The 25,902-nt window shown below is 30.1% G+C and overlaps 1 protein-coding gene across 2 annotated transcripts; it reads right to left on the bottom strand.

Moving 5' to 3' along the window:
• Positions 1 to 314: 314 nt before the first annotated feature.
• On the bottom strand, positions 315 to 25,840 carry LOC145759626 (uncharacterized). Of its 2 annotated transcripts, XM_082573475.1 has the most exons (23): positions 25,639 to 25,840; positions 25,304 to 25,436; positions 12,339 to 12,498; positions 11,928 to 12,036; positions 11,214 to 11,335; positions 10,890 to 10,951; positions 10,467 to 10,532; positions 9,343 to 9,429; positions 8,953 to 8,989; positions 8,697 to 8,730; positions 8,334 to 8,549; positions 8,159 to 8,265; positions 6,784 to 7,967; positions 6,439 to 6,573; positions 5,964 to 6,046; positions 5,593 to 5,668; positions 5,413 to 5,486; positions 5,023 to 5,207; positions 4,605 to 4,758; positions 4,090 to 4,183; positions 3,846 to 4,019; positions 3,539 to 3,692; positions 315 to 2,673 (listed from the first exon to the last, which is right to left on the bottom strand). In XM_082573475.1, exons 1-23 carry the CDS (start codon positions 25,650 to 25,652, stop codon positions 2,540 to 2,542), a joined length of 3,594 nt encoding a protein of 1,197 aa, XP_082429601.1. In that variant the 5' UTR covers positions 25,653 to 25,840; the 3' UTR covers positions 315 to 2,539. The 2 variants fall into 2 exon arrangements, with proteins under 2 accessions (XP_082429601.1, XP_082429608.1); XM_082573482.1 differs by lacking the exons at positions 25,304 to 25,436; positions 25,639 to 25,840 and adding an exon at positions 16,357 to 16,500.
• Between the last annotated feature and the right edge of the window lie 62 nt (positions 25,841 to 25,902).

Genomic DNA, 25,902 nt, shown 5'->3' with positions numbered 1-25,902 from the left:
CCTCTGACCGGCAGCGTGGTGTAGTGGTAAGAACACTTGCTACACCACACATGAGGTCGTTGGTTCAATCCCCACTGATCTCATGCTGTAGCGCCCTTGAGTAAGTCGCTCCTGCTGAACCAGCACTTAATCAGCAGCAAAATTATTGGAAAATTATAATCTATAATATCCCAAACTGCCACAGGCAACTCGAGACTGGGTCGGAGTAACTGATTTTACATGTTTAAGTCGCGCATTCGACTTTCCCACATCGAGGATAAAGATATATACAAAAAAAATAGCTTGAACATATAAAAAGACCAAACCCATTTCTTGTCATAGATTTTATTTGCTATAGTGATCTTAAGACAAAATGTTTATTTTCATATGACGATGCAAGAAACCGAAAACTTTTCATTAATATCCCGTTGCCACGACAACGTAAGCTGAATTGACATAATAAGAATAATAATAAATAAAAATAAGGCAGAACAATTAACGAAAGGCAGATTTCGAAACAAACCTTGCCAAGATTTTTGCAAAATAAGGAATAAAAAAATAACGTTGTATGTTTCGAACGAAAATTCGTCAGTGAAAAAAATGCAAATATAAGAATAAGGGTATCTGAAACAAACGTAAATATCTTTAAAAAAACACTTAAGTAACCAATAACAATGTAGCAATAACTTAATAAAACAATATGTATCTCTTTCTTTAAATCTTATCTATTTATTCGTAACAAAATAAAATTAGGAAAAAATGCGATAACTATAAGAGTTGGAACGAAAAACATTCAAAATTCAATAAATTATGTTCTGAAAAAAAAACGATTTTTTGTACTTTTAAACAATGTTAATCCTAACACTAATAAATGTCATGGCAAAACTTGATCACGTGACCGTAAAGTTGTGCAACAGACCAAGTGAACAGATCAGTTTTTTGTGGAATACTGCAACAAAGAACAGGTCGATTTGTGTAAAATGTTTTGTAGACACAGCTAAATGTTCGATAGAAATTGTGAAAAGAAAGAGTTATTGAAGCCATTCGTTTTTTTCTTGTTCTTAAACTTGAAGTAAAAGATCGCATAAAATCAATTTAAAAATTCCAGAATTAGCCTATATTATACATTGTAGAAAAAATTGGACTAAAAACAACCAGCACATTCTGTAAACCAAAAAAATCCATCCGAATTAGGTAATAAAAACATAACGTGGCTACATCTGTAAAGCTGTATGTATCCAAGTGAGAGTCCATAAAGTATCCGCAAATGGAGGAAAATCAGGAGTTGGCAAGCTGAGTGAGTACCATATTATCGTCTTTCATACCGAGCCCAGATTTAAAGTAAGTTTAAAAGCACCGAAAAAAGAGTGGCGACGTTTCAACTTAAGAAGGTGCGGTCTTGGAAAAAGCGACGCAAAACACAAGAGCAAAGAACACATAACAGCACCACCTGCTTATTCCGCGTAAATAAGAAGAAAACTAGAAACTTAGTAACCAGGCTGATGACGTCAAATGAGTCATTTCATAACAGGACAAAAACACAAAAAACTTGTCAGGATAGATTTTTCTTTAACAAAGAAGCATTCGAATTTCCAAATATAACATAAATCTTTTTTTTGCTTTAATACTTAAACGATACTGCTCTTCTTGTGCAATAATATTGTTGAAAAATGATCGTGCAGACCAATATAAAACCCCATCACCTTAACCAGTATACCTCTACAGAAGTTCCACTACAGAAAGATATCTTGAATATACAAGTAAGTAACATAAATAGAGAAAAAGTGGGTGTTATTGCAAATAAGGTGTAAAAGTAGTTCGCATAGTTGTAGATTAACCGACGTCGAAAATCTCGCTTGCTTTAGTGTTATGAGGAAGAATAGGAGAGAACGTATAGGTTGAATACTGTCGTGACGTCACTGCATTTTTATTGGCCGCCGAAATCCGAGAGAGAGTGCGACGAGTAAAAGGGGGGAAGTACAAATTGATTTGAAGACACCGGAGCAAAAGGGAGAGTAAAATGTGGTTGTTGAACACTTGTCGAGTGCAATTCCGCAAATATATGTTGATAGTTCGCATTGTACGTGTGTGCTGGCGAGAAAAAAGAAAGAAAAATGCAACCCCGGCCACAAACCGACACCTTCACCTTATAGACTAAATGTGGCGATCGCAAAGCGTTTTTGTACGCATGGTATTGCAAAAAAAAACAAGTAGAACACATCTGATGGTGAAAGTCGTATGCAACTATAGAAAATTGTAAAAAAAGGCTGAAACTGATGCAAAAGAATTTTGATTTTTGGAATAAAAAAATGGAACCGGTTTTCGAAAAAACATCGCACGGGAAGAGCAGACTGTTTGGTGGAAGAAAAAAATCAACCCGAAAACTTCAAAGTTCTCGGGCGCAAAAATAGTTCAAATAAGTCCGGTAGGGGCAATCGCAAAATCGTCATCAATAACAGGCTCTGACGTCATCAACCGCGCGGTAACGGATGTTCACAGTGTTTTCAGTTGGCAGCCGACGGGAGGGGGTCACGTGATGCAAGGGTCACGTGACTCAGCGTCATTCGCGCGGCGACGTTACGTAGTCTGCCCGGAGCTGACGTAGGACTGCTTTGTTGTACGTCACCATGTCGCGGAGGGAGCTGTGTAGGGTGATCACGTGACCGCACAAGGTGTCAACGTTTCGGAAAAAATCTGCAAAAAAAAAATTTTTTTTTAAAAAGTTTTTAAAGAAAAAAATTTTAAAAAAATTTGAAGAAAAAAATTTTGAAGGAAAAAAATATTTTCTCCAATATTTACCACAGATTACAAAACAAATTACGGATAATATTTCTCAATACCTGATTACTTAAAAATTAACTTAAAATAAATTTAATTAAAGGTTTGTGTGTATCAAGCTTCAAAGCATAAAGTCAATAAGCTTAATAAAAATGACGACATTGTTAAAAAAATCACAAGTGTTTTTTACTAGGGGGTTTTAAGTAAGGTGGAATTATAAGACGTGGTTTTTTTAAATGCTATATTGACTTTGTGATACAATATGATGCAATGGAAAAAAAAATTCCAATAAATGTTGTAATGTTTAAAGTTAGACAATAATATTTGTTTAACCTTGAAACCAAGTAACTTTAAAATAAACATTACATTGCATAAGGTCAATAGTGAGGCCTAATCAAATATAAGCTACATAAACCTCTATTTTTACCAAAGATAATTGTATTAACGACAGCGTGGTGTAGTGGTAAGAACACTTGCTACACCACACATGATGTCGTGGGTTCAATCCCCACTGCCATCATGCTGTAGCGCCCTTGAGTAAGGCGCTATAAACAGTATGAACTCCTGCTGAGCCAGCACTTAATCAGCAGAATAATTACCAGGCAATTAAAGTCTCTATAATATCCAAAACTGCCACAGGCAACTCGATACTGGGTCGGAGTAACTGATGTTATTCTATGTTTAAGTCACGCATTCGACTTTCCCACATCGAGGATAAATATATATACAAAAAAAATAAAAAATTATCATAACAACAATAAGACAAAAGCTGTTTTTTTACCTGCATGTTCTGGTAATAACAATTCAGCTTGGTCCCATTTTTCATGCGATAACATAACACTGTTCATAATGGTGTGATAATGCTTAAATATTTCATACATTTTAGGTGGCAACACTACATTACTTTGGGAAGGCGGTGAGGTCATTTTGCCAACCTATTTTGCATGAAATATTTGGTAAAAATAATACTAAAGCATTAAATAACAAAATATATATATTTATTTAAGTACTGTAAAATGCTGGCAATGGTGATCGAACCACAAACATTTGGTTTAACAAATTTTTTTAAAATACTAAATATGACTTACCGGTTGGGTTGAACTACTAACAGGTTCGTAATTACTTCCTGGTATTCCGATGGGGGAAGGCCCTGGTAAAGTCGACCCATATGGGGAAGGTACAGCTGGGGACATGGGTGAAACATTTTGACCATTCACATTGTGCCAGGGTGAAGGAGTACGATTCGATTTGGAGGCGTATTGCTAAAAAAAAATATTTTTTACATGTTTTAATACGTAAAATAAGTTTTATTAATAAAGTTAAAATATCTACCTTAAATTGTTCACTAATAAGTTCAGAATATTTAGCAGCAGCATCTTTTTTTAACAAGTACACTCTCAAATACAATAAGGCTTGACAACGAATACTAAAAATAAAAAAATCCAAGATCAAAAAAATAAACCCAAAGTCAATAAACATAACACATAATAGTTAAGTAACATAATAGAAGTTGTATTGCCCTAAGGAATATTAACAAAAGAAATATGTTTATTTATAGTGGCTATAAACCCTTAATAGGTTTTACACAGATTAGCACAATTTAGTAATTAATCAATACTGATTCTTTCTTAAGTGGTGTATTTACATTGATTTTGAATTTATTATATACACTTATGTTATAACATAATGTGACCCAGTTTTTGAGTCATTTTAAAACCTATATGGTAATAAAATATTATTATTTTCAAAATATTTATTCACAAATAATTTTCAATTTCTAGGTATTGAGTTTTTTTTAAACTTTTCGATATCTTTGTTGATTAAAAATATTATTTAACAAATCTTACCATGATAAGTTCAATCGTTTAAAAGCAGTTCCCTCTTGATCGTCATGGGGCCTCATTTTTCTGATATAATCCATTAATGAAATAGTTTGATGGTACATGCTAGTAGGTGAACTCCCTACGCCTGCGTTACTAGATGAACTGCTATCATTCCGATCTAAAAAAAGGAAATAAATAAATTCCAATTGATTCTCAATTACTTTGTTTTTGTGCATTTTGGTGACTTGACCTTTAGATAAAGCTGAGGATGTTTATAAAAATGTCGTAAAAATTACAATAAATTGAAAGTTTTACAATTTTTGAGTGGTATGTTCTGATAGTACTTTTTTTAATCAGATTCTAATATCAAATCCTAGTATCTTATTATATATACTTTAACTAATTAAAACCCCTTAATTATCAAAGTAACAATTGTTCATACCATTTCCATTTTCCATCTCTAGCATAAACCCATTCATAACAAAACACAAAGCAGCCTCGAAATAGACAAGCGCTCGACTTAAAGCTTCACCAGGTCTGGTTCTACCAGTTCTAGCATCAGTATAACCGTCCCCTTCATGTTTTAATCGTTTACCTTCACGCATATACTGGTCAGATTTAAGTAGTCTGGAAAAATATAAGTGTTAAAAATTTTTTTGTTTTTTTTCTAAAATTAAATTATAACCATCTTTAATTTTAATTTTTAGTACTAAGTTTAAATATTTAGAAATTTGAATTCAGTGTAATTGTACAAATTTTAATACTATTTAAATATCTTTATACACCATAATACTGTATTTATAAATAAATAAAACAATTATAAAATTTTTACTTTTCTTTTTCTGGCCAACTAGAGTCAGGTTCAGACACTATTGAAGTTGAAGGTAAAGAATTTCGATTATTTTCCTAAAAATTAAATCAAAAATTTTCAATTTCCATGTTCATAAAATTTCACATTCATAACTTGATTCTGATCATTTAGTAACTTTATCAATTTTTTAGTTTAACTTACATTATTTTGGCGCGATTGTTGGTTCGAATTCGGATGTAAATACTGCTGGTTGTTGTATAAATTATTATTCGTTGGTCTGTAGATTACAATAAACAATATTAAACGATCTTAACTTTATAATTAATCTTACCAAACCTAATTCCTTGAATATAGGTATCTAATTCTTGTTAAAATAAGGTGTGTTGTTATTATATATACACAGTCAAATCTTAAAGTTTTAACCTATTCTAATGTTTGAAATAGGATTAAGTTGATATAATATTATTGTAAAAATAAACATCAAAAACAGGTTTAAGAACATGATATACCGATAAGGGCAAAAATTTTAATTGATTTTTAAATTGTTTGATATAGCATGAAGATCTACTTACAATGATCTTCTGTCTTTCCATTGGTTGTTGTCATCGCGAGATTGATTTAAATTTTCATTATTTTGATTGGAATGATTTAGTTGCTGTAAACAAAAATTGAAATCCAAATTTTTAAAACACATTTTTTACAATTTTTTTTACATTTTTTACAAATTTTTAAAACACATTTTTTATTTTTTTCTGTATCAGATTTTATTAAAAAAAGGGTGTGCTTTTGTGACATGTTAAAGCTTATCTGTAAACACTGGGCTTAAGGGCAAAAAAGTGTGGCATTAGTGCGATTAAAACACCTTTTGGCAAGTAATCTGATACAATGACTAGTATACTACACTACCAGACATTTAATACCTATCTTAGTTAAAATTTAACTGAATTTTCGATTATAAAACTTATTTTAAATTCATAAAAGAATAAAATAAGCATATACCTATGGTATTTAAAGGCCCATTACACAAATTTTACTTAAAGACTTTACCTCATGTAAGGTAGGAGAAGGTGTCTCGCGTTTAATTCTTTTTGATTTGGGATTGGAAGAAGTTTGGTTGGTCTGCTTTCGCTTTGGCAACATCTGACTTGTTGGTATATCACTAGAACTAACTGCATCAGCCATCTAACAAAATTAAATCAAATATTTTTAAGTTTATTAAAAAAAAGGAATACAAATAAAAGATTTCTACACATTTTAACACACATTATGATAAATTTTTAGTTTTAATTTGGATTAATTTTTGTTTTAATATAAAAGTTGTTAATTTACTCTTAACTTAAGTTAGATGCTTGAAGTAACCATGTTTAAAAAAATGCATTAGTGTTAAACTACCTGTATGTTAGCAGTTCTGATTTTTGGCTGCTCTGTCTCACTGCCAGTTGACTTTGGTGACTTAATATTCTCTAATTTGGCAACATTTTTCATAGGAAAATCCACCCTGCTGGTTTGGCTGTAAGATAAAGGGGACAATTGCTTTTGGTATGTACTATCTGTAACAGTGTTTTGCGAAACAGTTTGCAAATGAACCCACAAGGAGGGAAAATTTGGGGTTTCCGGGATACTTGTTTTGTGTGACGGTTTATTTGATTTTCGGTGGGATGTTTTTTTAGGTTTTGAGTCGGTAATTGTTGTCGATTTGTGTTTTTTTACATGGTCGACCTCCATTGCATTGCTCTCGACATTTGGTCTGGGTTTTAGTTTTGGCTCGTGGGTTTTAACATTAACATCATCACTGTTGTCTTGGTTGCGATGCTTTTTGTGATGGGAAGATTCTGATTTGTTTTGATCAAATTTTATTTGATTCAGGATGCCAGGTGCTGATCTACGATCATTTGTCTTTATTTGAGTAATTTCAGGAGTTCGACTTTTCTCTACAGGTTTCCGATGTTTAGTTTTTGCGGAAGAAGTTGAACTTGATCGTTCGCGGGAAACGTTAACTCGATTTTCAAGTCTAGGGGGAGACGTCCTAACTTCCACTTCTTCCTCTGATTCCGAGGAACTCCCGGAGCTATTCTTGTCCGGAGAATCCGACTCTGAGTCGGATGACATTGGAGACGTTGGTTTTATTTTAGTTTGCTTCTCCGCAATTCTGTATTTCATATTCGCCGGATCTTTTCTTCCGACATGATGCCTAGTCGAGGGATTTTTCTTGGAAATTGTTTTTACCGTACAAGGAGGTTCTAAGTTTGAGGGATTATTGCTGTTGTTGTTGGCACTTGCTGAAAATCGATTTTCCACCAAATTATCAGTCTTTGGGGGATGAAAATTCGATTTTGTGTTTTCTTTCAGTTTTGAGTGCATTTTTTCTAGACCCGGGCTTGAGTTGTGTTTTTGTCGCTTCTCTAAATGTTGTTCGTTGTTTCTTACTAGTGGACTGTCCTTTGATTTTTTGGGGTTTATGTTTGACTGGTGTCGACTTGAGATTGGTTTTGGAGAACTTGATTTATTTGAGGAGCCATGACGTGGCCTTGAGTTCGATCGAGATCTCTCAATACTTTCTCTTTTTTCCTCTTTTTCTAAAATTTTAAAAATTGACTTTTATTTTTTTCATTTCTCAAAAAATACATTTAGTTGCTTTTTAAACTTTTTTGCTGGAATTAAATATTAAAAGTTTTTTTAAATTTTTTGTGACACCAACTTTTGTTTAATTTTTTCTTCATTTTCAATTTTGGTGGTTTTTATATTTAAAATCTAAAATGTTTGCAACCTTTTTTGATTTTATCTTGAAACAGGTTAGGAGAATTAGTTCGTTTATTTTGCTGAAGTTTTTCACTTTGGCGACCTCGAGTGTGAAGTCTTTTGGTCGATTGGGAACTAAAAAATATTTTTTTACAATTAAAAATTTTTTTTAATTTTTTTAAAATTTTTTTTTGGACATTCACCTTTGTTCGTTTCTGGAATCCTCATCCTTTGGATTTTTTGTTTTCTTGCTTCCACCTCCAGCTGGAGGAGTAACGTTGTGATCATTCTGATAATCTTTCATGAGGATGTCCAAACTCCACTTGTTCGTCTCTTCCTCCTTCTCCTCTTTCTCTTCCTTCTCCACCTCACTTTCCTCGCTCTCCTCCTCAGACTCATCTTCACTACTGTCACTCTCACTAGAGGGAGATATTTTTTTTTTTTTATAAAAAATTTTTTGGTTAAAAAAATTAAAAACACAAAAAAAAATTTTTAATTAAATAATTATAAAATATTTTTAATTTTGTTAAAATAAAATATATTTTTAATATTGTAAAAACTCCTACCTCATTGGTTGTTCTTCCAAATTATCCTTCAACGCTAAAAAAATACACAAAAAGTTTAAATAAAAATCAAATCCAAAAAAATAAAACTTGCTATTTTAAGCGACATCTTCGAAGAGTTATGCGATTAAAAAAGCACTTTTTCTCTTACTGTAGTTAGATGAAAAGTGTAAACAAAGGTTAGGAGAATTTATATATTGAAAGCTTAGAAAGAATAAACAAAGATATGAGACGTGCAATTACTTGACTGTGAACTTACCTTGAGTATTACTCTCTTGCTCTTGAACTTTATAATTCTGTAAAAAGGCGGAAAAAATGTCAAGAGCGTATAAAAATGGATTAAGTTTGATAAACACATAAACATTTCTGTGCTACGTGCCAATTATCTATGAAAATTTAAACTGGCTCGCTAAGGTTAGGTTTTATATCAAAGATGTTATATGATAAAGTAGTTTTTAATTACTAGTATAACACTTGAATTTAAGACTAATTTAACATAATCAATAAAATGTTTTAAATACCCCAATTTTTAAAGCAATTAAAATTTAAATATATAAAGCAGCATAGTAATTTGAAAACAATTTCAATTAAATGTTACATAATTTAACCAATATTTATGCATTTTGTGGTGTAAAGTTAAAATCGCTACCTCATTATTCTTGTGGTGAAAATTAAATTCTTTTCCGACTACATTCGGGGTCTGAATGTCGGTCAATCGGTCCAATAATTGCATTTCCTAAAAAAAAGTAACAAAAAATTACAAAAATAAAAAATACATTTATTTTTAGTTTACATAAGAACTAAATGCTATACAAATTTATTTTTAGGGATATGTATTTTTTGATTTATTATAGACCTGCTAATTTCAGGGCTTAAATACTTTAGCATGCGTTGCATAGTAATAAATTAATTACAGCAAACGACTAGTATATTAAACACATATACTGACTTCCTACTGTATTAAAATTCTTTCCTGGTAAAATCAATAAATATTATTATGGATGATTTTTATGGATTTCATGATTTCAAAACTCATTAAACTGAAGTAACCCAGACATATTTGACTAAAATGACATTTGAACACTATTTATTACTTTACTAATACTTTAATATATAGCCATATAAAATACACTATAAAATGTTGTGACAATTTACAAAAAAAAAATAAAATTATTTCGAATTTTGAATACCACAGAAATTAAAATTATCAAGTTATCAATCTTATAATTAGTAGATTGTCCTATTTTAAATATTCATGACAAAAAAACTCAAATTTTGATTTGATAACCATGCATAGTTAAGCATAATCATTCATGTCCCTAAAAAACTAGGTCAAAAAACAACCTTAGTCCTATTAGTAAATATTTAAGCAGTTGATGATTGACCTAACTATGACAATTGTATTGGTGGAAAATAACAGCTGAAATTACAAGTATAGTAATTACATTACATTTGACTATACATTAATTAGTAAAACCAAGGGTATACATTAATTAGAAATCTGCAAGTTTTAGATATGCCGTTATAGAAAATTTAATCCAATTAAGATTGCATATACTAACTTTTTTTAAGTTTTAGAATAGATATTTTTAATTTCCCAATATAATCAGATTAACCTACAAGCACTTATTTTTTAACCATAAATATTTAATTAAATTTTATAAGCAAATCTTGTAGTGTAATAGAGTAACCCACAATTAAAAAGCTTATATGCAAATAAACATTAAAGTTATTCATATAAAATGTCAACAACACAGTAATAATAAAACTTACTTGAAAGATATGTTCAACTGCATTAGGCATATCAACACTCTGAAGTCTATCTCTAGTTGCTACACTCTGCAACAAACAAGGCTTTTAACTATATACAGTACTCAGTATATGATGAATTATATATTGTCCTCATTAGAGATAGAATTAATTTTTAATGAGATAAATAATGTTAGTATTTGGACTTAATTAGATAAATCTTGTATTTTTATATGAGATTTTCAAAAAACACCCTGTTTTGTTCTTGTTTATATTATACAAGTAAATCTAAACAGATGTTAAAAAGCAATTAATATGCTAACAGGCTTATTATTTAACTTTTGGTATTGGAAAATAATGTTTTTACAAATGTTTTATAGTCTATTGAAGATGTAATATTATTATATTAAATAAAAGTATATCCACACGAAACAGAGCAATTCTTACTTTATCATCTTCATTTTGCAAATTTGATGAATTGTGATACTCGAAATTGGACACATCATTCTCTATATAAACAAACTTTATTTATTAAAAAAAATTCCGCAAAAAAATCGGTAAACAATAAGTTAAAACTTTTGTAAACAAGATAAGTAAAAAATAAAATCAATTAACTATACAAAAATATTATTACAGTTTATCAAACAATACTAAATAGCCTTTTAAACAATAGGAGAATACAATACAATTAATAAATGCACAGTTCTACATATGTTTATAGTTTAAAACACTGATTAGTAACTTAATCATCATTAACACACATGGCCCCACCTCTTTCTACAGGTTTATGATGCTGATTAGAAGAATAAGAGTTGTTATAATGTTGAGCTGAGTTATGATACTTGTTGTTAAGGCGTTTTACTTCGTTTGAGTTCACATTTGGACTTTCAACTCTTTTGAATAAAAGATGAAAATAAAAATTTGTGAAAAAAAATTTTGAAATCTATATGACAGTGTAAGTAATGTTCCATTTGATAATAAATTTAAAATGTACACATACAATAAAATCAAAAAAAAATATGCCATAGCTATTTGCCAGTACCTAAATATTTTGGTTTTCTTACATACTTCCTAATAGATCCGATTACAAAAATTTTTAAACACTGTTAATATTTAGGTGAAATGAAAATAAATATGCCTAATATAGTCCCTTTATGATGTACATATTAAGTATAAAAAATACAAAATACATGTATCAGTAATACAATTAACATACGTGCAAAGTTAATACTTGAATCCAGTTTTTAAATGACGTGATATTTTAAAACCTATTGTCTAAAGTCATAATAAAACAATACCTTAATGGCCTAATAAGCTATTTTAATTAAACAAATAAAGGATTTACGTCAAGCAGTTTAATTATATATAAAAGCAAACAAATTACACATTACGTTTTCAATAAGTATGGACCTAAATATTTAACTAAATTTTGAAATATTAAAAGTAGTTTAGCCTAATCAAATCATTCTTGTAATGGTAAAATACCTGTTAGGTTCAGGGTCTCTAGGTGAAAACATAGAAGAGTTTGAATGCTGTTGTAGGTTGGAATGTTGTGATTTTGAATGTCTATTTTGCTGACTTAATTTGTTCGATCCTACATTAAAAATTTAGTACATTAAAGATCATCTTTACATTAAAACCTAATCTAATGTCCCACTTAAAATTGCATATAGCATTAATAGCAAACTATATATCTAAGAACTCATAGGCTCATTTATCAAGTAAATCAGTATCAATTAAAAACAGCTTATTTTTACATCTAGTTTAATCAAAGCTATTTAATTGTCTGATAAACAGCACACATTCTTAAAAACGTTCGTAAAAACTATTGCTAACATAACTGCAGAAGTGAACCAAGCTGATAGTGATTTAGTTCATTACACAAATCTCGTTTACCTTCTCGTTGGGTTTTGGTCTCAGCCGACTTATTGTTAGAACTGCTAGCCCGTGAAGTTCCTAGCCAAATATTTGGCTGGTGCTCGATATTCCTTGATACCATGTGGATATCTCCAAGCACATTTTTGATTGAAGTGGTTATTGAATCCTGGCGTTCGACCTAAGATAATAAAATTCATAAATTCAGATATGATTATTAATTTTTTGTTATATATACAGAAATTGGTGAAATATCTAAAAGCTAATATTTGTCACAACTTTTTATCAAGACAGTAAACTTTCATCATGTTTATTTTTATACATTTTGTGTCATTAAACGCAAATTATTTAAACCTGTCAAAAACTGGCTAAAATACAGTTCATAAGAATATGGAATTAATTTGAACATTTAAGTACTGAAAAGTTGGAAAGCTTGTAATATCAGGTGTTTACATTCCTTTTAGGTAAACCTAACCTCTGTTACCATACCTTGGAACAGATGTCCAACTACTTAATAACAAGATATTAGCATGTTTTGCTGAAAGTTTACAAGAATCGAGTTTTGAGAAATTGAATAAAAATTCTGCAATATTTTGTAACACTTGAGGTTTAAAAGCCATAATCAAAATTAATAATAGGCTTATATACTTAGATGAAAGGAAAACAAAGAGTAAATAAAACATTTTAAATTAATTTTATTTATATACATATTTAACAAAAAAGGAATGTTTACCAGTTATTGTAAAGGTTAAATTTCAAGGGCCCTAAACTCGCAACAATCAAACCTAATCATACAAATCATTGGCACCTTTAGGCGACTTGGCGACAACCACTATAAATAAGTATTTGGCCACAGGCACCGCTGTGCAAATTCGATAAATTCGCGAACAAATCGACCGTTACAAGCGTTTACAGGCCGAGTACAGTGTAAGGCTAGAAACTCAAATTGCGCTGATGTCGAGCTAAAGCGATCAGCGGTTTGGTCGTTACCGCATTAACAGATTATAATAAATCGACAACACAAGCCGCAAGGACGTTGTTGTAAAAGGCCTCTATGTATTTTGCTTATACTTACAGCATCGGTACAGCTTGTATCCGGTATTCAATAATACTTCGCGGTTTAAGCGAAACCCTGCTGTACTGACATCGAAATATGAAGAAAACACTTTATAATACCAACGTTTTTTCTAGGAAAAACGCGGCATACAAAAAAACAAAGCGCGCGATATTTATTATCAACATTTTAAAATCCAAACAAAACATAGACGGCGGAAAAATAAAACGACAAAAACATAAACAAAAAAAGGCGGCCATTTTTGTTGACAATAAAGTGTAATATTTAAACAGCATCGCAGTGGCGTTACAGTGAAGGACTTAATTGATGAGGTTACTGTTTAAACACAAGCCAAACATTTTATGAGCAAACATTCGGGTTCGACAAGTCGAGCCTGTTTTTCATCAATTTTATATAAAACCAACACCGACAATGCCATAGAAATCATATAACTCGTATCAAAACAAGCAAAAACCTCGCATGTCGCTTTATCAATTGATATTCAGTGGCCCGTGGAAATTAAATACACTCTTTATTACCCAAATATTCCTACATAAGACATCGTGTCTTGTGCTTAGGCTGAAATTGTATATTTAGACAGTACGTGACATTAAAATATTGTTTCTTTTTGCTATTTTTTGTCAGTGACACCGACTTATCTAATATGTCATCAATATTGGCGCACGAAAATCAATAACACAAAACCCGGCCTATCATCTTATCTTAAAAACAGTAATATACAGTTTAAGGTTATATGCTGAATTAGTGGCCTTAAAAACTGTTTCCATTATTTGTAAATTGAATAATTAATGAATTTTAAACCGCATAATAACAATTTACAGCCTTTATTATTTTGGAAATTGCCATTTTTTGCCAAAACCTTAGATAAGTTGAACTAGCCAATAATAAAATAGGCCATTTTTACTCCCAAAATAAAATTTTAAACCAAATTAGGATTATATCACTTATAAAAATGTCAGCATCTTATCAGGAAAACAATGTACCAAACAATTGCAAATCACAAACATTTTGAGATAAAAAATGAGTTATTTTTAAGACTATCAGCTAGTCAAACATAAGTAAATATTAGAACTATAAAAAATCAAATCGTGTCTGGGTATTATTTTCCCGTGTTAAAGCCGGCTGTGTAAATATACCAAGTTTTTATTTAAATTCACCAAAAGACAAGGTTGAAAACAAATCATATATATAAAGGATTAGACGCCTAATTAACAGTGGGGTAATTAAATATAAATATGATTAAACTAGTATGTGGTAATACATATTTAGAAGGGATGTTGTTATATAAACCTTGTCTTATGATTTAATCTTTTCTTTGTTATTGGATTTGACCAAAAATAGAAAACTTAAACGAGAAAACAATTAAAGTTTTGTGTTTATGAGTGTTATCTTAACGTGGTGCCTCAAGCGTTATATTGCCTACGTAAAAATAGAAAAGCAATCTGGTATGGTTATTTATAAACTGTGTAAACGTAATAGCTAAATGCGATTAGTGGTAATTTTTGACTTTATGTTGTATAATTTTATTCTTACAATTTTGGAAAAAAATTTTAAAAAAATTGCTGAGGAATTAATATTTTAACTAGTAAGTTTATATACAACATAAAATGTTTTTTTACCTTTTGAAATTAGGTCAATTCACTAATTTATTCTTCCTTAACGCGCAAAACAAAAATATTATTCGACCCCTTTTTACAGCAATAAATAAATCTCAAGCACCCGCTGAACAATTTTTAAAACAGAAGAAAAAAAAACAACATTACAAAAATGATGCACATTTCTTACATTTCAAAACCATTACCATCCAAAACTTTAAATATTTTAGATATTTAAAATATCAGTGATTGCAAAAAAACATGTATATATATAATAAATTCTGTATAAATATTAATCATATTAATATATGCTACTTAGTATTACATTCAATACACGTTATTGTGACATATATTCCACGTCGTGCCAAAGCTAATGGCTGAGACATATTATTAAGTAAGGTGCGGTCTAGGTGGGATACGGTAATACGATTTCCTTAGGGTGTAATAACAGTATTGGCACGAAATCGAGCATGCCATGTGTATAGGCAATTTAAATTAGGGTCGAGCCGACATGGATATGTGATTTCCGTTTGATAATGCGTAAAGAATTAACTTAAATAAGGCTAGAGTGTTACGCAATGCCGGCATTTTAACATCTTATAAAAAAAATTAAAAAAAAGTTGAAGGTAACAAATGGGTACTGTATGTGAGATTTTGGGGCGGGTCGGCGTGGTTTACCTTTATGACGTCACAACAAACAATGAACGCGATCATGCGTTTACATCACACCCCCTTTGTTTGTGTGAAAACAGCAGATTATCGCGTCCATGTCTAAACCGCACTGACATAAACCTAAATGCAATGACGTCATCGGAGCTATTAGGCGCTCTTTCGGTTATATTCGGTTATATCTTATAACGATCAAAGATAAAACAACAAACATGGAATACCTTCATAACTACATGTTGTTATTTCAATCTATTTCGACTGGCGATGTATTTTAGGCCGTCGACATCCCGATATTGGTATTTAAAAAGCCACAGAACGGGTTTAAATGCATTTAATTTCATGAATATCATAAAGCAAGCCACAATCAAAACCCACAGGTTATAAAAATCAATTTAAATTAAATTTTTCAATAAAGAAAAAATTTTAACTTCAATTTTTGTGAAGCTATAAAAAATGAAAGTAATAACATTGCCATAACTTTTTTAATTTCAAAACCGGTAAGTAAATACTGTAAAGTCAAAACAGCCTTAATATAAATCTTTAATAAAAATTGAAGACCATGTTTACAAGACATGAGAAGCTAACAGAAATAATTTTAATGATATTCAATTTAAATTCACAAAAGTAATTAAAACTCTTGAAATATATAATTTCGCTAAATTAAAACTTAAATTATACCGATTTAAATACATAATCTTACATTAGGTCTGGTATAGTACGAATTCGCTTGTAGATTTGTATATCCACGATGTAAATGATTGCTTCCATGGCGATGATACATTATAATATTCACCCAATCCAATTTAAACCGACAACTTTATAACTTACATTATTCAATTTAAAACACGCTAAAAATTCCAATTTTTAATTGGTGATTTTTTATTCATAAATTACAATAAATGACAAAAAGTGTCAATAACTGTCCTAGTTATATTAAATCTAATAGGCATTGTCACGCAGGACTATAAATCAAATCCAATAAATTGTTGACATTTTCTATATTATTATGCCAACTTAAAACGACAATCTGACAACTTAAACTTTTCTTTTTGCCAGGCAATAGAAATCTATTAAAAAATGTATTCTCAATTTAAATTCAAAGAAAAACAAACCATAAACTCGATTGCTATCATAATAAAAACACACCAAATCTTGTTTCTAAAATATTTTTGTTTTTCTCAGTCAATATTTACAATGTTTGCGCTAGGTCTTGCTTAAAATAACCGATGCTAAGGCATATGCAAAAGCTTCCCATTGAACAATATGTTTTGAACAACCTACTGTGGTAGCCAAATTGGGAGTGGGTTAACTGCAAATGCTTGATAACGCCACTTTTTTTACTGAAATATACTATCTTTATTTAGAATTTATTCGGCTAGTCTTACTAAAAACCCCCTGTTAATACACAACTATATAAGACTGTCCTTCTTTTCGTTTAATACAAGAATACCTAAAAAAATTACACATTGTTTTCGAAGAAAAAAGACGCTTTTAGATAATATTGATAAAAAAATATTTATCTTTTAAATTTTTTTTTTTTCAGAAATGTTTACAAAAATATATTTTTGTACATGGTATTAAAAGTTTTTAGTTTTATTTTATATTTATCTCTCAAAACAAAATTTTACGTACGCCTTAACTGTAACGGGATAACCTTATATTGAATAAACCCCACACCTTTATACATTCACATATGACATAACATGATTAAATCATACAAATCAAAAAAAATCCATTAGATCTGTCTGTAGAATAATATCAGGCCTTTCAATGACATTACCTATATTTTTGGAGCTTTGATTTTAAATAAAGATAGTCGTTCGAACATGAAATTAACTAATTCTTACATAACACAAAAAATATAAAATAAACATGTTATGTAAGAAGAGTTAAAAAACTGTTAAATTTTGAAAAATCGATTAATTTTTATTTAAATAGAAAAAAAACATCATTGTGATATTTAGTTAGCAATATCCCAATCCAATATAAAACCAATTTATCCATATGCACATTTACTTAATTGTTTTAGTTTTCCGATCGTAAAGAGCGATCGTTAGGGAAGTGGTTTTCGTTTATTGTTTATTCGCAAACTAGAATATAAATCGAAACGAAATTTCAATACACAAACATATGGAAAATATAACGGCCCATGTAGAAATCTCCCTATATTAACTTAAAACAATATTCAAGCTACACAATATATAGGGTATTTCATAACAGGTGGTTACCCATTAGGCATACACTTGTATATATTGCTTTGTCTTTCATGGAGTTGTTTTTTAAAGGTCACGTGATTTCCGATTAACTTAATACAACCGACAGAAAGATTTTTTTCTAAACGACCTTAGCTGCCTGAGCTTCAAACTCCAAAATAAATTAAATTTTAAATTAACTATTTTTATTTTTAGTTTTTGAACTGTTTCTTAAATTCTATAAACTTAAGTCAATTATTTTCTTGCTAAAAAATATCATTTTTTTAAAAGATAATAAACCCATATAACCTTCACTTTATTAAACCTCAAAGTTGTAATGTTTACTAGCACTACCATAAAACTAAATAAGTGGTTTCTTCTGCTTGTTAAAATACCGAAAAAAGTTTTACCACCATTTTGTGTTGGGGGGAATAAAAATTTCCAACTTGGACTTTTCGCTGACGAAAAAAATGTTATTTATTTGACCAAATACCCAATCGCAAGTTTCGGGTTTTTACGTACACCAAAAACCTTGTTAATTTTCAACGACATTTTTTTTTAATATATGCCAACTTAACATATATGATATTGTTATAAATATAGATGACATTTCTACTAAATATCTTGACATATGTAAGTTAAAAAAGGCGCAAATTTTACAGTCTGTGATTATCAATAATTTCCAAAAATCGCTAATGTAAAAATATAACAGACAAAAAATATGAATCATAACGATCCGATATTTTTAGAAATTTTTCGTGAACTTGATTTTTTTTCGTGCATATCTAAGTTTTCTTAAGCCAAAATACATATGATAATTTGAAGTTACATGAATTATTACCAGATTAAATAAAATATAGATCACGGCCTTTAAATTGAGTAGGTGGGAAAATGGTTAGCCCATTGACTCAGAAAATAACCAAATTTTTTTATATTATCACGTTTAAATATAACGACAAAATTTTTAGATTATTTTTAGCAAAAGTTGTAATTTTTAGCAAAAAGAGCCATGTGGTATAAAAATAAGAATAAAAACCTAAGCAATATTAAATATTAACAGTTTAAATATGTTTTTTTTGGATTTTTATATTATTTTTACCGTCATTTTTATCAAAATTCTTAATATATTATATACAAAATAAAAATTTTAACCAAATTTAAACATTTACAAAATTCTTAATTTTCAAGCGATTTTTAGTATAAAAATATTACAAACTCAACGGAAATTGAAACCTAATGAAGTCTATTATTACTTAATATGGTAATCAATATACAGACCGTGATGTGATTATCAATTAAGCTTTAAAATCAAAACCAACTATATGCAAATGCCCGGTAATGGTGGCACGATAGACTCGCACGTTTTATCTAAAAATTCTTCTATCTAGTGAACATATTTCTATTTTTTTGTTTATTGACCTAAAATATATTTTATCCTAATCTCATATTATTATCTTTTCTAGGTATCGAAACTCTTTAGGCTTAATACAGCACACACTTACAATACATTAACAAATACAATACTTCGCCCAAAAAATTACTTTTTTTTTCTTTTCTCTTTATAATCTTTGATATTTCATGACGTCATCTGACAGGGCGATGACGTCATGCGGATGCGGTGGCTTAGGATTCGCCAGACCGCTCTCTCTGACCAAACAGACGAATTATTTAAAGATCATTGTTGTTAAATAATCGATATCTTCGCATTGTTTGTTTTTTTTACCAATAAACTAACTACAGATGAACGAATTTTATTAACTTAACTTCTGAATAGAACTAAGTATAAATGTGTTAAGTTTTAAATAATTGATTTTAAATAATAGCTTAAAACTTCAAATCCCAAAAAATTTAGCAACTAGATTCAGTAATTAAGCACATTTCATATTTGTAAAAGGCCCCTCGACAAAAGTTAACTGTTTTAATGTAAATCTTGTATTTATTAACACTTCAAACATTTTTCTGTAGTTAGGATCAAAAAAGACCAAACTGCCTTACTTCTCCTTATCCTGCTTAAAATAAGTGGCTCCAATATATACATTGTTACCTAAAATTTAACAGCTTTACTTTTTGTTTGTATAGTTCAAAAATGCTCACAACCCGATTCTCATAAGTCATATTAAGAAAATACCTTTTAAAAACGTCTAAGTTTCGAGTAGCAATATAAATAAATGTCAATGATGGTTCAAAGTTTAAAAATCAGTATATTCATAATGAAGTATCTGAAAATAACTGGTGTTAAAAACTGCACGGTCTAGTTTTCGAAAACCCACATGTCTAGTAGAGTATATTGATCCTAAAGCGCTCGTTCAAAGCAAAGGCAAACATTTGAGGCCAAATTTATTCCCAGAAAAGCAATGATCGATAAAATGTTTTATTCGGTTGTTATTACCACATCATCAAGGCCATTGCTAAGGAATGGTACTTTATCGAAGTCTAGATAACGCACGAACTTCAAATGAAATCCAACCAAAACAACACCGATTGATTGGCACGTAAAAACAGTCGATAGTGAAATATGTACATATCGGGTTCTAACCTCGTCTGTCAAATTATTGTAAACGCGAAACCTTGCTTAGCTGCGGTCGACTTTCTGCTTTAAACGAGACATCAGACGCCTTATCGTATTAACCTGATCACCTTAGCATAGAAAAGTGAATGTATTGACGGGAAGGGAAGGCTGAACCCACTTATGACTCAATTCTCAAAGACTTTCCGCAATCTATCTACAGCGTTAATGAATGGAGTAAAAATAAAAACTGCAGCCAGAATATCCGATCTCGTTAAAATTTAATAACTTTCTGTCATCTTAGTAACCCAATCTTGTATTACTAATTCTATACCACATCCTGATTAGTATGTATTGTTTTCTTACTTCTTAAACTTAACTAAGTTTCTAAATAGCCTATACAGCTATAGCTCACTTTCTACTGCCTCGATTTCCTCACAATCAAATTCTTAAAATTAGAATCCGAAACAGCATTATGAATAATTAAAACGACTTGCGGTATTCCTTATTATGCAATATCAAAAAAATGAAAGCTGTAAGGCGCAGGCCCACTCTATCGAACCTGTATTGGCGTGCAAAAATAACAGGGGGGCTAGACCACACATAAGGTGAAAAAAGTCAGTCGGGAAAGCGTTAAAAAAATAAGCTGCGCAAACGTTTAGTAGATTGGTGAGGCGGCAGTACATAAACGAACATAAATGGGCACGACCGCTATTAACTTGCGATACTGAGAAAGGATAAATAAGGCAAAAGTTCACGTTCCTAGACTTGAAAACCCCTTTTTCATGGCGAAATACACAATCAACATAGCGAAAAACCAGCCTGGAATTTGAAACCTAATTTAACGCCCTTTTTCCGGCGTCTCCCATAAATAAGGTATATTGAATAATAAAATACATATCGGGTATAAATAACGTATTACACATTTGAGTTAATTTTGTCAGTAGGCACGTAGACTTGGCGTGACGTAACCAAAACGCGGTGAACTGTAGCGGAGACAATAGAGCGCGTGTGGTTTGAAGCTAAACAAACAGCACAAGAGATGCCCAGACGTCGCTTCATTTCATAAAAATACTAGATCAATAAGAACACGAATTTCTAGACATCAAAAATAAACCTGTAATTGCTAGCCGGTAAAAATCATAAAACTGGCAATGAAAATACTATTATAGTGCCTACACAGTTATAAATTTTGTGGAATTTAATGTTTTTGTTTGGTATTTTTTTATCCTCGATGTGTGAAAATGATTGCTTGTAACAATAAACAGCTAGCCTTATTAAATGACTAGACACTAAAAATGTTTACATATTTGTACCTAATTTATTTAATGAAAAAGGGGGTTTTCAATAAAAAAAAAAACACAAATTTTCACCAAATGTTGAAAAAAATAATAACTACATTTTAATTAAACTTTAAAAGGTTAGAGTAATTATCGAAACCGGTATACCAATATTACAACAAATTAAAAAAATGCCCCTGGTTATTTATAATCAATTGATAAAGAGTGACTAGCTCTCAGAGTAGGTCGTAAATAACCACTACGAAAAAAAAACAATAAAAATCAAATCGCGTTTTCGGTTTGTGATGTAACAATGAACACGCTCCGTTGTAACTTAAACCCGTCACGTGACCTGTTTTTCGTAACCAGTTTCGGTCACAAGTAGCGGCGAAAGTTTTCTGCCCGGCCGCATAGTACCAGTTGCTAGGTCACGTGACCCAACCGAGCGTTCAAATTTTGGCTGTTGGCCCGTGCTAATTAATCGTCGCAACTCGTCATTACCTCGACGTTTAAGGTTTTTAATTACACTGCGAAATACCGGAGTCGCATTGGCAAGAGTTCCATCTCTTATGAATAATGAATTTAAATTTTAAATTCCCAAATTGTAGATCACGCAGGGCATTTGAAAAAATTAAAATAAACCCTGCGTTTCACGATTTCAAATTAAGTGTGTATTTAATTACAATTATGACGTTGTTGTTACAATTATGACACAGCAGTGACGCTTAACTGTGCAAATCTAAACAATTACAACGCAGTATAATATTAATGTGGTAAACAGAAGGGTTTGTGGTGGACTGGACTGCGTTTTTTATTGATATACCGGTTACGCACAAACACAACCCTTTAACCGGCATCAGTCACACTATCGCATTTTTCGGCGCACATATGTGACAGTGGACGTGAAAGGGGGGAAGGACTTCACCGTGTATCTCAAACCGAGAAAATTCTCATAAGTAGTGCTGACGTCAGAGTTTTGCGAGCAAACAGGCCAAATTTGGAAGAATAAACAGCACACGCAAAAAATAGTTAACATTATGTTTGAACGCTGGAATTCCTATCAATGACATACCACCTAAAAATGGGTTCACAGAAAAAAAATCTGACCCCTGTTTAATAACAAGGTCGAAAAATATTTAAAATTACGTTTCTATACATAACAAGAAAACTCGTTTGATTTATATATACCCGCAGTAAAAATTTTGCCTTCGGCGTTTTGTAATTTTCATTGGTACCAGTGATATTACGGGCCGTGACGTCATCCATTTGTTGTGTTTTTTTCGCGTGTGTTATATTGCGAGAAACGTCCAATTGCGATCATGAAAATTGTGGGGAATTTTCCAATCAAATTGAATCAACTTTCCCCGAGGTAAACTTAAGTGCAAATTTTGGCCATGCTTACTTTATAAGTCTTCTCTTTTGACGTTTATAGATATGCATGACATGAATTACGTTGGTATTAAAATCGTGATAAGATCATTAATTTTTAGAAATTATGATATTTTTCCGATTTTTTGGTAAGATAAGGCTATATAGCCACTATATATGACTAATATTAAACGGGTTTCTAACTACTTGTGTACTCCCCATTATTTTAATTAATAAATCTAACAAACAAACTTTTTAGATTGTGTTTAAATTTAAATTCAAAGATTACATTTTAGTAATTTTTTCTAAATCTTAACTTAAATATATCTTGAAGTTTTTAAAACAAATATTTAAAAAAAAACAAAACAATTTTAATGTTTTAATTGTTAGAATTAGTAAATTTGTTTTGTACTTCCGCAAATCAGCTTATCAACAATCAGATATCAGGGCGCCGTTTACTCGTGTAACCACGTCGAACAACAAACAGCTCTATTATTACGTCATAACAAAGTATCACAATACACCTATACAGTATGATACATTCTTACAACATATTATCTGTGAATTGCATAACGGTATCTTTTAAATCAAAGCTGATTAAAGTGTAAAAATACCTAAAAAATAAATTTGTATGTTACTTAGTTCTTAAATAGGGGCTAAAAGTTAAATCTGCCAAAATTTAAACACAAAAACGACAACTTACAGCGAAAAATTAACAAAACTAAGTGTGATATTAATCAAGTATACAACCCTTTATAATATATAGTGTTAGTAATTAATCAAACTAAACTTCAAACAAATTTTCACAGCAAGATTTCTAACAGTTTAGTCTTGTTAATTACAAATTAAAGGCAGACAGATGGAGAAGAAAAAATACATTTTTAAATGCAAAATGTCATATTAAGAAAATTTTTAAAAATGTGACTGGTTTAAAATTTTAAAAAGAATCCATTTCTAAATATTATAAGACTAATACTAATCCAGTGGTTGTTTTGTGTAGAATTATCTTAATGCTTACTCAAAGTCTAAATAAACGGTAAATCCATCTACAGATACATTAACAATTAACAAATATTTTAATCCCCTATAATATATACCATTTTTGATGGGCCTACCTGATTAATAATTTAGGATGTATTTATTAATGCTTATTTCTTTAAATGTATTAAAACCAGACTAAAATCAAAAACCTGATACAAATATAATATTCTAAATTTGTATTTAACTTAAAACTGAAGGAGCTAATAAAATATTTATACGTTCTAAATTCTCAAGACATGAAGAATTCGAATTATATATAACGAAAACCACAACTTCTATTAAAAATAAACAAAATAAGTCAAAACAATTATATTTTTAAATTTAAAAATAAAACAAATTTTGTTTACTAACTTCAGTTAATAAAGTTATTCGTCATATAGAAATATTATATATTTAAGCATTTGAATTAAACTTTGTTTATCAGCTGCAAATCTATATTTTATTAATCTATTTAAAACCTATTTTCTAGATCTGTATTGATTTTTGCTAATAATCTTTCGAAATTAATTCGACAAAACAACTTAAAACAAATAATACTAGAGAGTTATTTAAAAATCAATGCCTTGGTGTTTACACAGAAAAAAAAATACTTTTAAACAAGATGGGAAGCTCTACAATTTCAAACATAAACATAAATAATAATCTATCAATCTGACTTATGTATACAATACATTTACACAGATATTTTGATAGACAGAATTCTATTTTAAAAAAGAAAAACCTTTGCTTTAGTTCTATTCTACAAGTGGCCACAATTCAAACAATATAATAAGTCCAACAGGATTTGGAGCCCAAAAATAAACAAGTTTATGACACTTGTATTAAGCAGACTGTAATTGCAGAAGTATTGCCAATGTTTTCTAAGTTCATTTAAACTAAACGGTTTAATGTTAAAAGGCTAAGTACCTCAGTCATCACGTTTTACCACAAAGCAAACAACACACCACTTAATGCACTGCTACAGTGAAAAATAGAAAACTAGTACCGTTTGTCAGGATTTTATATCCTGTTCAAAATGGATAATATGCCTTGCATGCATGCTTTTAATTTAAGCAATTTTTAAGCATTTTTTTAATTAATTTCATAAATTGATTAGTTAACATTTAAATTAAATGTAATTTGCTTGTCAACTTTGCGATTTTAAATGTAATTTGCTTGTCAACTTTGCGATTCTTTTCTTGGATTTTAAAAAATACAGGTATATTGAATAAAGTACATTATCACCATCATACACTTGAAATTTTTAAATATTATTTTTACCGTGATTCTGCGAGGTTCGGAAAATGAAGGAAGCTCTTCATCATCATTGTTCGAAGCCTCGAGTTGTCGTCGGAGCGACATTTCTCGGCGAAGATCGGAGTTAACTGACGATGATACATTGCTTCTCCCATAACTGAAAAACAAAAGTTTATTGTTAAAAAACATAATCAAAACAAAGAAAAAAACAGTATATATACAAGAAATAATGTCGATTTAAAAAAACTGTTAACCTAGAAAGCAAGCATTTTAATTTTTTACACTTTTAATTAACAGAGACAAAAGCCTTGAAAAAACCATTATAAAAATAAAATATTTAAAAAAGTTTGCAAATTTACCTAGAGTGAGCCATTTGAATTTGTAGATTTAATTTTAGTGCAATTAAAATCCTATGCTGTTACGATCTTGGTAAAGATTTTGGCCCACAGCAAAAACTAATTTGAACACTGAACTTTAGTGAACATTACTAGAACATGAACAATTTCGAATAAAATTGTTTTCGGCCAAATTTGTTTTTCGATAACCTACATGTTTGTAATCCAAAACTACAAGACAAAACATTTTTAAAAGAAAAAAATTATTAGGTTTTATTTAATTTGCTT

Source organism: Corella eumyota, chromosome 1 (genome assembly GCF_963082875.1).
Source record: "Corella eumyota chromosome 1, kaCorEumy4.1, whole genome shotgun sequence".
NCBI classification, from domain to species: domain Eukaryota; kingdom Metazoa; phylum Chordata; class Ascidiacea; order Phlebobranchia; family Corellidae; genus Corella; species Corella eumyota.
Note: the sequence above shows the minus strand (reverse complement) of the source record. Positions and strands in the feature narration are given on the sequence as shown.

Excerpts from the sequence above, each read along its gene's own strand:
- LOC145759626 (XM_082573475.1), bottom strand. Across the intron at positions 6,047-6,438 it reads CTTCTCCTACCTTACATGAG|CAACTAAATCATTCCAATCA; the intron begins GTAAAGTCTTTA and ends TTTTGTTTACAG. Across the intron at positions 5,487-5,592 it reads AACAATCGCGCCAAAATAAT|GAAAATAATCGAAATTCTTT; the intron begins GTAAGTTAAACT and ends TTTAATTTTTAG.